A 14665-nucleotide genomic window follows, 5' to 3' on the forward strand; every position below is an offset into this window, starting at 1 on the left:
TTTCTTCTCTAAGTCTTTAAATAATTTTAGTCTTTACATTTAGGTTTATGATTCATTTCGAGTTAATTTATGTTTCTGGTGTGATTTGGAGTGAGGTTCGCCCACCCCCTATGGATATCTAGCTGTTCTGGTACCATTTATTGAAAAGACTTTCTTTCCCTTTTGAGTTGAGTTGACCTGGCAGAAAGGAGCTTCTTATGTTTGTTTTTACCATGTTAGTTATACCTCATGCTCAAATGTTAGTTGATACTGTGAGTCAGAGACAAGCCGCCTTGCATGTTTCTTCCTACGTCAGCAAACACTGATGGTAAATTTCTTCAAGTTAGAAGACTTGGATTCTTAACGGACTCATTTTTCCCTAACTCGGTCTTATTTTGCTTTTAGGTGTTACACACAATATTGCATTACTTCGAGAGGTGATCATCAACTCACGCTTTGTAAAAGGAGACATCAGCACTAAGTTTCTCTCTGATGTATACCCTGATGGCTTTAAAGGTTTGTATGCATTCAAATAGTTTAGTTATTCAGCATTATTTTAGGTATTTATTGTTTTCAAACTTTATTGCAACACACTTTTTTCTAGTTTGAAATGAAGGCTATTTGACTTCTGTTATACTTGATTTATTAGCACATTTTGAGTATCCAACCATTAACAGTCACAATTTTGAGTGTTCATGTATGACTCCTGAATGTAATAATCTGCAGTTTTTTTTGAGCGAGGAATTTAACTATGTGGGATATGTGTGGGCAAATCATTGACCTACTTGATCTGGTCTCTGAAAGTCAGATCAGATTTACTCTCTACCGATGTGGGCGCATACAGGCACTCTGGGCTAGTGACTGTATAGATATCATTGTCAAGAATAGCACTGAAGTTTCCAGAAAAGCAGTTGCCAGTCTTATTAATGAAAATGAGGATGTATAAGAAGATGATGGTTTTTAGTCTGAAAAGTGAAGTTTTGAATAAAGAAATGAGTGGACTGTGAAATTTACCAATGAAAAATCTATAGTGTTTCCAAGTAGTAGAAAAATGGCTAATCAAGTGAGAGACAGAGCAAACACGTTAGTCATCTTTGAAGAGAAGGTTGACATGTATTATTATGAAACCAACAGGTGTGACCTGAGATTTAATATGTAATATGCTGGTGAACTTGGGGATGTGTGAAGGTTTCTTGTGTTGCATTTCAAGTGTGTTAGCCTATAAAGCGGCTCCCATAGTCATGTTAGGAGTTGTTTGTAGGTCCATATAGTTGAGCTGTTGCATTTACAAAGCCATTTTTAATTTAGAATTCACAATACAGAGTTTTCTTAAGATCAGCTGGAGGTAACTGATTTGACCGTTCTTTCAAAATTTTGGTATTAGAGTTTTGTCATTACAAAAAAAGTGATGAAGTTTTGTTTTGTTTTTAATTTGGGCTTTTAAAGTCTAATGACTCATCTGGTTCCGTTTCTTAAGTTTTTGAATTTACAGAAGTGCAAAATAGAATACATCCTTAACATGAGTGCAGCTTTGTCCTTGAATGCTTATTTCATCTCTCTGTTGGCTTCCAGAGGTCAAAGCCCTAGTGGACACTCAGTTGCACTCGCAACACTCGTTTACTTAATAAGAAGGATCTTATCAGTAGTGCTGAGCAGGAGGGATTACTTTAGACATTTTTACACACAGCCAGGTTACCAGCACACTCTGATTCTAATGTTTTGGCCACTTTTCCTTTCTAAAGTTTCAATTAAAATTTTCAGTAAACTGTGAAGTAGACTCGGGATTTCCATGTGCTTTTCTCTCTGCTGAGCTCATGCATCTGTTCAGGGCAAGAGGTTAGGAAATGGTAAGCAGAAGGACAAAGCAGGTAAAACCTTCAGGAACCTTCAGAACAGGTGCATGCTTGCATGGGCGTTAATGCGCACACACAGAGACATTATACAGTGAAATATTCTGTAGGGGAAGAAAATGAACCCTTAACATTTCTAACTGTGGTCGGTTCCTATGTACTATACATTCAGCAACAATTGAAAATATTCGAAATTCTCTAGAGCAGGGACTTTCCTTCAAACCCAGAAATGTATCTACCAAAATATAGCAGGTTTTGGCGATATGCTTTACTAACATTTCTTTTCTGGTGAGGAGTTATCAGCATGGACTGTGATGCTTATACCAGAAAGGAACAGAGTGTTCTCAATCGTCCATAGTTGTTAGACGAGCCATTAGCAATTATTTAGCCTCAGCCTGCCTTTTCCACGCGAGGAGGCTGAAGCACAGAGATTGATGAGGCCGAGCGAGGGAGTGAAGGAAGCAGGAAGCAATCCTATGGTGTTTTGCTTTTGGTTTGTCTGTGTTGTTGTTGTTGTTGTTGTTGTTGTTGTTGTTGTTACTGTTTTTCTGGTTCTGAGGATCGAACCCAAAGCCTTGAATATGCTGGGTGAGTGGTCTACACTAAGCCACATCCCCAGCCCTGGTTCTAGGACTTCCATTTCCAGTTCAAGTGCCCTGTAGCTTGTTAGGAGACAGATTCATAGGTCACCAAATGTTTCAGTGAGGGTCTGCTGGGTGTGGTCCTGGGGACTGTCCCCAGGACTTTACCCGCCTCCGATGTCGTTCTTAATATCCACCTCCTATTTCCCTCCCTCTATTATTTGCATGTCCTTCTGCTCTTCTCTGAATGGCTACCCTCTCCTCTTCTCCTTCAGCATATTCTTTCTCCTTCCCCATTTTCACCCTGGAGCCAATCTTTGATAAACTGAACCATCATCTTTGACTGTGTGATATATGTGCCCCAAAGAGAAAGCAGGACGTGGCCTGAAGTTAACCCAGGATCTGTGCAGTGTGTCTGAGGCTAGGCCCCTTGTCCCTTTGGGACCGCCCCTCTGCTTCCCAGCGGCCTGCTCCCGAGGCCTGTTCCTAGGCCTGTCTTTATGACTACATCAAAATGGTCTATTGGCTGGGCTGGGCCTAGTAGCTTGTAATCCCTGCGCTTGGGAGGCGGAGACAGGAGGATCGTGCTGGCTTAAGAGACCCTGTTTCCAAATTAAAGGAAAGAAAGAAAGAAAGAAAGAAGATAGATCTGGGAGTGTAGCCCGGAGGTAGAGGGTTTCCAGGGACCCCAGTACCACCAAAAAAAAAAAAAAAAAAAAAGATAGTAGCGTGTTTACTTTCCACATCTACTTGTAGGCTTAGACAGTTTACTAAGAACCCTTAGTTTTGAACTTTGAAATTTTTGTGTCTAAAATTTAAAAGTAGAATACAAGAGACATTGCTCTTGCCAACTTTTTACACTCTGAGTTTGAAGAGATATTTTCCTCTGATTCTGAAAAACAAATGGAGAACAGTAGACATATTTTAATTTTAAAATAGAAGAGAAATTAAGGTATTCAAAGATTAATAAGCTCAATCAGCACATAACAGGCACTCGGGATTAATTCTCTGTTACTTTGCTGCACTCCAACCCCAAGCCCCATCCAAAGAAATGATTGCAATTCTCTTGTACTTTTCAGCTCCAGATTTCTGGTCAAAGTTTGATTCAGCATGCAAAGCATGCAGTGGTTTCAACTTTTCTCTTACCCACTGAATTTAGTCAAGTATTTCTATACCTGTAAAAGTGGCATTATGGTATTTGGACTGTCATTAAAGTTATTCAACAAATACTGGGTATAGGCTCTAGGAGGAAATCAAACAGACAGTGCACTTCTCCTGTCAAGAGCTAACGTCACAAGAAAAATAAGCACACAAAGTGCTAACAACCCTGCAGGAAAGGCTAAAATAAGTACTAAGTAAAGATATAGCCGAGATGTCTCAAGAGCACGGAACAAAGAAACCAGCTCCTGTTTGGGGGACCAAGGCTGCTTCACAGGGAGGTAGCATTTTAGACTGCTGCTGCACCTCTCCAGGGAATCCGCGTGGCGGGCTCCTGGGGCTTCCATACTGCCTGGGACAGCCTGAGTGCCTCCCTTCAGAAGACATCTGCTTCAATGTATGTTGATAGCTTGAAATCAGCCATGGAGAGAGTTTTTACTACAAGGAAATTAGCAAATGCTATACGCTGGGACTTTTCTCTTTTCACACCCCAGTTGGTTGTAAAACATTTATCAGCAAATGACTGCCTAACACTTTGACCTGATTATTGAGACCAAACAGAGCCACTAGTGTAAAAAGGGAAAGTATTATCAATCTAGGGAGAAAGCCCTCGAAGAATTCCTGAGGACAAGTGGTCCTCGGGTTTGAATATGACGGGTTTGGGATTGCCGGTGTGGGAGGCAGATGACTGGGCTCACTCAACAGTAAAACAGTTTGGAATATTAAATTACAGAGGAAAGGAACTGTCTCAAGAGTACTCTGCCCAACTAAGATATCCTTCATTTATTTGAATTTTTAAAAATATAAATACTTTTCAAATAAGTACAGATTCATAAACAAATTTAGTAACTCCTTAAGTATGGAAGTGGAGAGTACTTTAACTGATTTTGAAGTAAAAATGATTGCTTAAATAGGCACATTATTCTTCATGACACAACTCACTAACTTGAGTTTTTTAAAGATACAAATCGATAAGGAAAAAGAGAGGAAATAGCAACTCAGAAGAGGAAAGGTGAAAGGTGATTCTTCACTGACTTTGCAACCTAAGAAAGTTGAATGCTAAGCTGGCAGTGGGAAAAACTGAGTGGTTCGCTCTCACTGCAGCATCTGTAGGTGTTCACACTGGTAGAAAGGGTGGGGAGAGTCCGAAAGCTTTCTTAAACACGCTGTGCCCAGGCAGAGTTGTAGGTTTGTAGAACTGTCCAGTAGGCATCGCATTTGCTGCTCTTCCAGGACTTACCCTCCAGCTGGTTGGCAGCCAGCTCGCTCGCTCTGCCCTATGGCAGCTGGGCCGGGTTTTATGAATGAGATCCTGTTCAGAAATGTGAATGAAGTACCTCCCTCTTCCCCTCTCATTCAGCTCAGAGCCCAAAGTGGAATAAGGATGCATCTAACGCCACACCAAACTCCATCACCAGAGGGCAAATGGTGAAGAACACTCAGGGAATCGAGGGTCAGAGCCAGGGGGTGGCTGAACTGAGTATCCGGCCACAGGAGAGCCGTGGGAGTCAGGCTACGCTGTGTGCAATTGGGAATAGCTTTGATAGAACTGCTGTCGAGAGCAGGTTGGTTATGGTCACACACGTGCCTGTTTGGACCTGAATAATTTTGGAAGTTGGAGATCAATAAGAGGGTTGAAGCTGATAAGCATCATATCGATTTGCCTGAGAGATGTGATGAATGATAGTTGTTTTAACTTGGGAACCTCCTCTCGCAGTCTCCCCGAGCCAGCCTGCTAATACTTGATGTAGCCAGCGAAATACTCATTGTCTCGCATTGAAGGGATCCGTGATGGGTTGCCTTTTCTCTTGTAGATGATAGGTTTAAAGAAGTGACTTGTCAAGTATTTTGACTGTGAACCACTAGGAGGAATACATTTTACATGCTGATTTTGTACATGTGTGTGCATGCAGGCACATGTGCACACACATACAATTCTCATGAAAAATAGCATGTCGAAGTGCTGTGATAATTTGTCTTGCTGGGCATATCCCACTGAATTGGTTTCATTAACTGATTTCTTTAAACAGTTTGGGGCGTTTCATAACTGCTCCAGGGTCAGGAGATCAGGAAATTTCTGAAGCCTATAAATGTGTGGTTTACTAGGCCACTGAAGAGGTCTACAGTGGAGTTCTCAGAAGCAGTTGATAGATCCCATGTATGTGTTAGGGTTTATATTGCTTCTGGGGCGTGTCAAACAGGGACGGGCTACTTACATTTTCCCTACACTGCAGGGTCATGAAGCATCTCCCCATAGAAAAATGTAATGTGCCGCAGATCTGGAAAGGGGTTGCATTTTCATTTTGAATATATTTTACTTTCCTATTTTGAATAAATTTTAGATATAATGTTCAGATTACTTTATTTCTTCAAATCAATTTATTTTTCTTCTTTAAATTGTATTTTTCTTTTCTTTTTTTTTTTTTTTTGGTGATACTGAGGATTGAATCCAGGGGCATTTTACCTCTGAGCTACATGTCCAGCCTTATTTTATATGTATATATGTATATAGTTTTTTTGTGTGTGTGTGGTACTGGGGATGGAGCCCAGGGGCATTCTATGTCTGAGCTACACCCTCGGTCCTCTTTTTTAGTCTTTATATTTTTTTAAACAGGGCCTCACTGAGTTGCGAAGGGCCTTGCTAAGTAGCTGAGGCTGTCTGTCAACCTCTATCCTCTGGTCTCCACCTCCCAGATGTTGGGATTACAAGCGTGCACTACCACGCCGGGCTTTTAGTTTTTATTTTGAAGCAGAGGCTCATTAAATTGTAAAGGCTGACTTTGAACCTGTAATCTACCACACCTTGCCTATTTTTGAATTGTACAAGTACCATCTTATTGCTGAAGATCCAGCACTCAAATTGCTTCTACTCTGCCACTTGATGCTCTACTGGGTGTATAGTACTGGATAGAGAGCATTAGAAGTCTTGCGGAGATGGCAGAGTTCCCCCAGACATGCTCACCTACAGCCTCTGGGGTGTCTGAAGCTTGCCATAACTCACACACCTCTCCCCAGGACAGGGCACTGGCCCTGGGTGTGTGTGTGTGTGTGTGTGTGTGTGTGTATGAGAGAGAGAGAGAGAGAGAGAGAGAGAGAGAGAGAGAGAGAGAGGGGTGGGGGGAGAGAAGGAGAAGGAGAGGAAGAAGATAGAGAAAGGAGAGAGAGAGAGAGGCAGAGACAGGAAGACAGAGAGAGACAGAGAGAGAAGAGAGAAGAAATTGGTCTATCAGTTGACCGTCTGGGCTTCCGACCCTGGGCGCATGTGCAAAGACAAGAGAGTCACAGCATTCTTTCTTCTTTTCTTTGGCTCCTTGGCACTGTAAAACATGGCCTTGCCCTGTGCTTTACCAGCATCACTCCTCTGTGGGGTCTGGAGCTTCAGGCTCCTTTTCCTCAGGGGGGGAGTGAGGAGGAGACACGGGTGTGCACCTGCAGCCTTTCCTGGAGGTTCCTGCGGGCATGGGTTCCTTGTTGATAATTATTTTGTGCTGGGCATCTATTAAGGATCTCCTTCCCACAATGGAAAATGCACTTCCAGTGAGCCATGTGTTTTTTGTCTTACTGAACGATCTTGCATCCCCGATCCTGGCACCTCATATAAAGCTAACTCTATGATAGATGCTCAACAAAATACTTGTTGGATGGCTAGTGATTGTGTACGACAGAAGCACAGACGCTAACAGTATCTATCTGCGTGACTGGCTGACTCTCCATTTGATTTCCCTCAGGGCACACGTTAACCAAGACCGAGAGAAGCCAGTTATTGGCAATAGCTTCGTCATTGTTTGTGGCTTCCCAGTTACGAGCACAACGGTTTCAGGAGCACTCAAGGTATGGTAGCTCTTTTACAATAGAATAAGTGAGCAGAAAATATTATTAATCTAATTGGCATGGGAAATAGGTAAAGATCTGGCTTGTCTCAGTACTAGATCTTAGGGGTCTGTGGGAAAGAATACTGAAGTCTCATTGTTTAAATATGATACCATGCATACTGTGTTCAAACAAGTTTCTTTTTTCTTTTTAATTAAGAGAATAAAAGAAGCCAGGCATGGTGGTGCACGCTTGTAATGTAACCCCAGCATTCGGGAGGCTGAGAGTGGACCATCGTGGTTCATGGACAGCCACAGCTATTTTTTTCGGGGGGACCGGGTGGTACTTGGGTTCCTGGAACCCCTTCTACCTCCGGGCTACACTCCCACACCTATTTTTATATTTTTATTTGGAAACAGGGTCTCTTAAGACAGTGAGGCTGGCTTCGAACCTGCGAGATCCTCCTGTCTCCGCCTCCCAAGCACGGGGATTACAAGTGTGTGCCACGAGAGAGAGAGGGGGGGGGAGGGGAGAGAGAGAGAGAGAGAGAGAGAGAGAGAGAGAGAGAGAGAGAGAGAGAGAGAGAGAGAGAGAGAAGAAAAGGATCCTGGTTCTTTTGATTTGTTCATTAGGAGAGGTAAGCAGATATGCTGAAATCTGGTGGGAAATCTAGCCATATGTGTTTATTATTTCTATCATATTCCTTTGTTAGTGCTGAAATATATTTTGAGACATGCTATAGCATTAAATATTAGGAATTAATCTGGGAAAGTAAAAGATATCTGTCTGAAACTATCTGCTGTAAGAAGGAATTAACCCCAAGTTGACATAGTTTTTTGCAAGCCTTAAGCACACTTTGAAGCTTTCTAGTGAGCCAGGCAAAAGGAGAAACATGATTTAAACCAGGCTGAGACAAAACTGCAAGGGCCCAGTGCCGTAATGACCGGGTAATTTATTATGACCGTGTGTACTTGCAAGACTGATCCTTACAAGGAGTACTACTGCTTTTTTTGTTTTGTTTTGTTTTGTTTCCGGTACCAGGGATGAAACCCAGGGGCATTCTACCTCTGAACTATACCCCCAGCTCTATCTTTTAATTCCTTATTTTGAAGCCGGGTCTCACTAAGTTGCAGAGGGCCTCACTGAGTAGCTGAGGCTGTCCGTGAACCGCGATCCTCCTGCCTCAGCCTCCCACATGCTGGGATGACAAGCGTGTGCCACCACACCCGGCCAAGGAGTCACGCTGATGATAAAATTGTGTTGCCTTGATTTCTGTTCCTTTCCTTCTGCTTTTCTACAAGAAGGACAAAGTTAGATGGAGTTTGCTGTAGGTGCGTGATAGTGCCACATCATAACGTAGCTCAGAGTGCCAGGGGTGTACGTGCACACAGCCCTTGGCGAGCTTCGCCGGCTTGCTCCCCCGCCTCCGCTGCCCACACCTGAGGGTCAGATGGGCACTGGTATGCTCACATATGTCCAACATTTTCCAAGCGGCTCTGAAAAGCATGAAGCAAATGCTCAAAGGACCCCTGACAAAGTAGGTAGAGGAAACCCAAGTTCAACTTGGCCTCTGTTTTAATAGAAAATGTGTTTCAAAATAAAGAATAAAAAATAGGGCAGGGGGTGTAGCTCGGAGGTCAAATGCCCCTGGGTTCCTCCCCAGACCCACTTAAGAAAAATAGATAAGGCGATTTTACTCAGAACATCTCAGGGTAACTGGACTCTTCACGCTTCTCTCCCTCAAAAGAAAGTGCGAGAAACTCATTGTATGTCTGTTCTGAGTTAGAGTGAGCGGGGATCTCTGGGGAGAGCCATCAAACGGCAGCCAGTTTCCGGGTGGCGGGAGGAGGGGGACTGATCTGAAGCCCCACGAGTCTGGTGGGTCGTGCTGTCAGCACGGAGGCCACGGGGGCTGCAGAAGTGAGAGCCGATGACAGTTCTGCGGCCACGCTAGCCACGCGTGGTCAGTGGCTGCGCTTGACAAACAGCGTCCTTTCCAGTGTGGCCACTGTGGTTACGCGGTTCCTCCACGCTCTGTCGCCCAGTGCTCTGCTCGCTTGCACAGGGTGCCTGGGCCCCGGCACTTGGGCTTGGGGCATGATATTCCCTGTCCTGGGCTGGAGTTGGCGTTGCCCTCCAGGTGGCTCTGGCTGGCCTGGGCCCTGGCCTGGGTCCCGGCCTGGGTCCTGTCCTGGGCCCCGTCCTGGGCCTTATCCTGGGTCCTGGCCTGGGTCCTGTCCTGGGCCCCGTCCTGGGTCCTGTCCTGGGCCCCGTCCTGGGTCCTGTCCTGGGCCCCGTCTTGGGTCCTGTCCTGGGCCCCGTCCTGGGTCCTGTCCTGGGCCCCGTCTTGGGTCCTGTCCTGGGCCCCGTCCTGGGTCCTGGCCTGGGTCCTGTCCTGGGCCCCGTCCTGGGCCCCGTCCTGGGTCCTGTCCTGGGCCCCGTCCTGGGTCCTGTCCTGGGCCCCGTCCTGGGTCCTGTCCTGGGCCCCGTCTTGGGTCCTGTCCTGGGCCCTGTCCTGGGTCCTGGCCTGGGTCCCGTCCTGGGCCCCGTCCTGGGTCCTGTCCTGGGTCCTGTCCTGGGCCCTGTCCTGGGCCCTGTCCTGGGTCCTGTCCTGGGTCCTGGCCTGGGTCCCGTCCTGGGCCCTGTCCTGGGTCCTGGCCTGGGTCCTGTCCTGGGCCCCGTCCTGGGTCCTGTCCTGGGCCCCGTCCTGGGTCCTGGCCTGGGTCCTGTCCTGGGCCCCGTCCTGGGCCCCGTCCTGGGTCCTGTCCTGGGCCCCGTCCTGGGTCCTGTCCTGGGCCCCGTCCTGGGTCCTGTCCTGGGCCCCGTCCTGGGCCCTGTCCTGGGCCCCGTCCTGGGGCGTGTCTGGCGGCGCCGTCCCATGGGCACCGGCAGCCAGCAGCCCTTCCCCTGTGCTGTTTGCGTTGGCTGCTTCTCTTATTTTCCCAATTTCTCTGTGGGTTTTACTCTTTCATCATTTATGACTTGGAAAAAGTCTAATAATATGTACCCTAGTTAGCTAGTAAAACAAGAGCGGAGTGTTTTCAGGAAAAAAGAAAAGTTAATGTCAGAAACAACAGAAATTTTTCTTAAAATTACTTGAAAATAAGTTTGGTGAACATAACTTTTTAACATAAAGTACACTGACTTACTACGGAACTATTTTTCTTTAGAGTTATTCTTTAACACTTCGGGAAGGGGATCTAGCTAGGTGGTAGTGTTTGCTTAGCATGTGCAAGGCGCTGGGTTCAATCCTTAGCACCAAAAAACCCACAGCCAGCTACACACATGCACACGTGGGCATACACACACACACAGACACACAGACACACATACACACACCACATTCATTGACAGAAACGCACTGTTAAGAGCAATATTTAACAGTCACCTCAAATTATTAAAAGCTAAAATGATTTTGTTGACATTGTGCTTTGGTATTATAATTCATTTCACTAACTGATAACAATCAGAAAAATTAATAAAAGTAACTTTAAACTTTAAGTTACTTTGTGCAGGCCTGTGATTCCAGTGTTTGGGAGGCTGAGATAGGAGGATCACAGGGTCAAGGCCAACCTCATCAGTTTTTTTTTTTTTGTGTGTGGTACTAGGGGTGGAACCCAGAGGCTTTCTACCTCCGGGCTATACTCCCAGACCTTTTTTATATTTTATTTGGAAACAGGGTCTCACTAAGTTGCTGGAAGCCTCACTGAGTAGCTGAGTCTGGCTTTGAACCTGTGCGATCCTCCTGTCTCAGCCTCCCAAGTGCAGGGATTCCAAGCATGTGCCACCACGCCTGACCAACCTCATCAATTTTATAACGAGACCCTCAGCAATTTAATGAGACCCTGTTTCAAAACAAAAAGTAAAATAGGACTGGGGCCGTAGCTCAGAGGTAGAATGCTGCTAAGTTCAATCTCTAGGACAAAAGGAAAAGAAAAAAAAGTCAGTTCTTAGAGCTGAGCCTCTCCTTGGTGGGCATGCGCTGTGTTCTGTTTTCATGCCTTAAAGACATTTTAAAGTATTTGAAAGTAAATGTGGACTCCCTGAGTGTCTTAAGAGTATTTCCTTATTTTACTGCACATATATGATAAATTCATCAAGTTGTGCTGGAGTCTTTTACTTGTTTGCTTTGCTTTTTTCCCACCTTTTTTGGTTTTTGCAGAATCCTAAACATTTATAAGTGAAAATTTAGAAAAATTAGCAACATTTAACTTTATCCATCTCTAATTTACATGTGATTATTAATTGCTAAAGAGAACTAATGATAATTAAATACTTTTATCATAGTTAAAAATAAAATCCACAGCCAATCATTTCTAAGAGTTCAGTACTGTCAATGTATACATACATTTGGTATTAAATGAATTATAATACCAATGCACAATGTCAACAAAATCGTCTTAGCTTCGAATACTTCGAGGTGACTGTTTAATACTGCTCTTAACAGTTTGTTTCTGGACAATTGTTCTCTAGAACCTTTCGATTTCGCACAATTGAAGCTCTAAGTCCAATGGCCAGCTCTCTTTCCCCCTCGCTGTCCCTGGTAACCCTGTTCACCATCCTATTTGTTTGACTCTTTTACTATTTCTCTTTCCTTTATAACAATTCTTCCTAAACTTTAAAAATCCAGCACAATAACTCTTCGCCTGGGTTCTCGAGAGGGCAATAATGTAGCCCCCGGTCACTTGGGAACCGGTGGTAGATATCCCGTGATTCAGACTGTTGCGGTCGGTGCCACACTGACCTAGCACGAGCGGCCGGTGGGCGGGAGGAGGCTCAGGAGTCTCCTCGTGCCGCGGCTCCTGCATCTCGTGGCTTTGCTTCTGCATCGGAGGCTGGTGGAAGTCCCAGCTGTCAAGTTAGATAGAGGCTTGTGTCTGTCTCAGAGAAGCGAGGAACACTTGTCCAGACGTTACCTGGCGTGTTCCTCTCTGTTCTCACAGATAGCCACCTGCACTCCTTGCGCCCTTGGCCCGGCCCTGGCTGTTGGAGCGGGCAGCAGGGTGCTGCCCAGGGCCAGGAGTTTGGGCCCCGCCTTCTGGCCACTATCGAGGTGATGCCGGCCTTGGGACAAAGCGCCTCTGCTTCTGGCTTCGTCTTCCTCCTCTGAAAAATGGCAGCGTTAGCTTGGATGGCTGCTAAGTTGTCTTCAGCTGTGAAGCGATTTGAGCTGCAAGAGACTTGATCATTTCTCTTGTGATATTTGAGCAGAGTGTAAAGACTCAGAAAATGGAACACCCTCACGGTGAGCCCTGGTCCTGTTGATGCAGCAGTTCAGGTGGAGAGGTTAACTACAAGAACCCCACCGTTGCGGGCGCACCTTGGCTGCGTGGAGCCCATGCGTCCCAAGCACGCTGTGCCCAGTCAGTGGGATGCGCAGGTTTCTTGATGGCCTCAGCCCTCGGCCATTTCAGCCACAGTCGCATAAAGAGAAATCCCATCCATGCGCATCCCCTCCGTGCGCTGCTGTCGTGCGCACATCTGAATTCGATTGTGTTTCCTTGTCTAGCTTCCTGATAAAACGGAGGCCCAATGTCTTAGTGATTTCTTACCGACGGATGCAATTTTAATTTTTCCCCTTTCTATTAAAAAAAAGCAATCTTTCCCAGTCTCACATATATAATTCACTTACCTGTTGCTTTGTTTTCTCTGAACTAGTAAAAGTTTCTGTTTCTGAAATACCATCTAAACCACTGCATGGTGACTGGGGAAAGGATGAGAGAACAAATCGCCCCGTGGCAGCGTCTCCCGAGGGGAAGCGTACAGTGTGGCACGTTGGCTTTTTTATTTAAATATCTTCTGCTGTACAAAATCACGTCATTTACAGGGAAATGGATGGAACCGGGGAACATTATGCTAAGTGAGATTAGTCAGTCACAAAAATTAAGAAATGGGATGCTCTCCCCGGTATGCGGAAGCTAGGGGAAAGGGGTCATGGGAGGAGCTCTAGACAGAGGAACCATAGAGGAGCAAATAAGGAGGCCTGACTGGGGGTGGTGGGCGGGGGAAGAGGGAAATTCCTTAATTTACACGATGTACATTCACAGACATATCAAAGTCAATCACTCAGCTAAACACGAGAAGGAGGCGGCGGAGGGGGTGGGAGGGAATTGGGAAGGGCTAATTGGGTGACGTGCGCATGTCTGCCTCCACCATCTTGTACTCCATTAAGATGTATGACTACAGTGCACCAATAAAAATAAAGAAAGAAAAGAAAAAGAAATATCTTCTGCTTTAAGAGGACATGATAGATTCTAACGCACTTATACCATCTATGAAAATAGAATACTTTTGCATCTTGTTTCACGTATAATCTCAGCTAAGCCACATCATTATGACAGTTAAATTAGTGTTCTAATAACTGGCTATATAATAATAAAGTACTTTAGTATATTTTTACATATATATATGTACACACAAATATATATAGCCTCACTATGGCTTTGGAAATATTTACTTCATTTGAATAACTAGATCTCTTAAAAGCAGCAAAAGGGGAGAAACATTAATTCAGTCACTTTTTTGTAAGCTTGCCTTACTTTTTCCTATTTCTGTGATCTTTTCAGTTATTTAATATGACTGTGTCTTAAATGACTTGGGAATCTAAGTGATATTAAGCACAAGACAGAATCGCCTCATTATCGTGGGGGAGTTTCTCTGTTCCCTGCGATGATTCCCAGAGCTCCCGCACACTTCATCAGTATTATTGTAATTCTCTGGCTGCAGGACATTTGGCAGCTGCTGCACCCCACTGGCAAATCCTATTCAGACTTCTGTCCCATTCACCACTGCCATTGGAGAATTGATTTCTCTCTCCTCTACGCTAACCTTTCCCAATTCATTTTGGATTGTTCAATGTGAAACATTTTAATTTCATATCATACAGCTATTCAGCTCACAATCCCTTTTTTAACCTGTCACCAGGGTAACAGCATAGCATGCTCTCTTTAGGCAATCAAGTTTTTATTTCACATGCTTAATGTTGCATTAAATGTTTGCATTTTGTTTAACCCCCCCTTAAATACTTTGAACTCTGGATATGTTTTATAGGGTAATGAAATCCTTGATTTTTGAACTGAAACTAAATCAACACCATCAGTGCATTTATAATAAAATGCCAAAAGATTAATTTACATAATACAAAGATTATTATTAAAAACTCAAGTTATTCGATCTGTATTAAAGCAATTTTCTGTAGGCAATGGAGCAATATTTGTATATATTTATGTTCAACCTTGTTCCAAAGAAAGACTTAAAACTGGCGTAGAGAGATTTGTCAGTGAGATA

General features: G+C 44.6%; 1 protein-coding gene across 9 annotated transcripts in view; it reads left to right on the forward strand.

Moving 5' to 3' along the window:
• PCCA (propionyl-CoA carboxylase subunit alpha) overlaps positions 1-14665 on the forward strand; it is a gene marked incomplete at both ends in the record, with an annotated part of 369697 nt that overhangs the window by 210928 nt on the left and 144104 nt on the right. For 8 of the 9 annotated variants that reach the window (XM_080689189.1, XM_080689192.1, XM_080689190.1 and 5 more), the window contains 2 exons: positions 385-495; positions 7297-7399. In XM_080689189.1, coding sequence (XP_080545315.1) covers positions 385-495; positions 7297-7399 — 214 coding nt within the window. The remainder of the gene's footprint in view (positions 1-384; positions 496-7296; positions 7400-14665) is intronic. The other variant, XM_080689196.1, reaches the window with a different exon arrangement.

Source organism: Muscardinus avellanarius (genome assembly GCF_963383645.1).
Source record: "Muscardinus avellanarius genome assembly, chromosome: 2".
In the NCBI taxonomy this organism is placed as follows: domain Eukaryota; kingdom Metazoa; phylum Chordata; class Mammalia; order Rodentia; family Gliridae; genus Muscardinus; species Muscardinus avellanarius.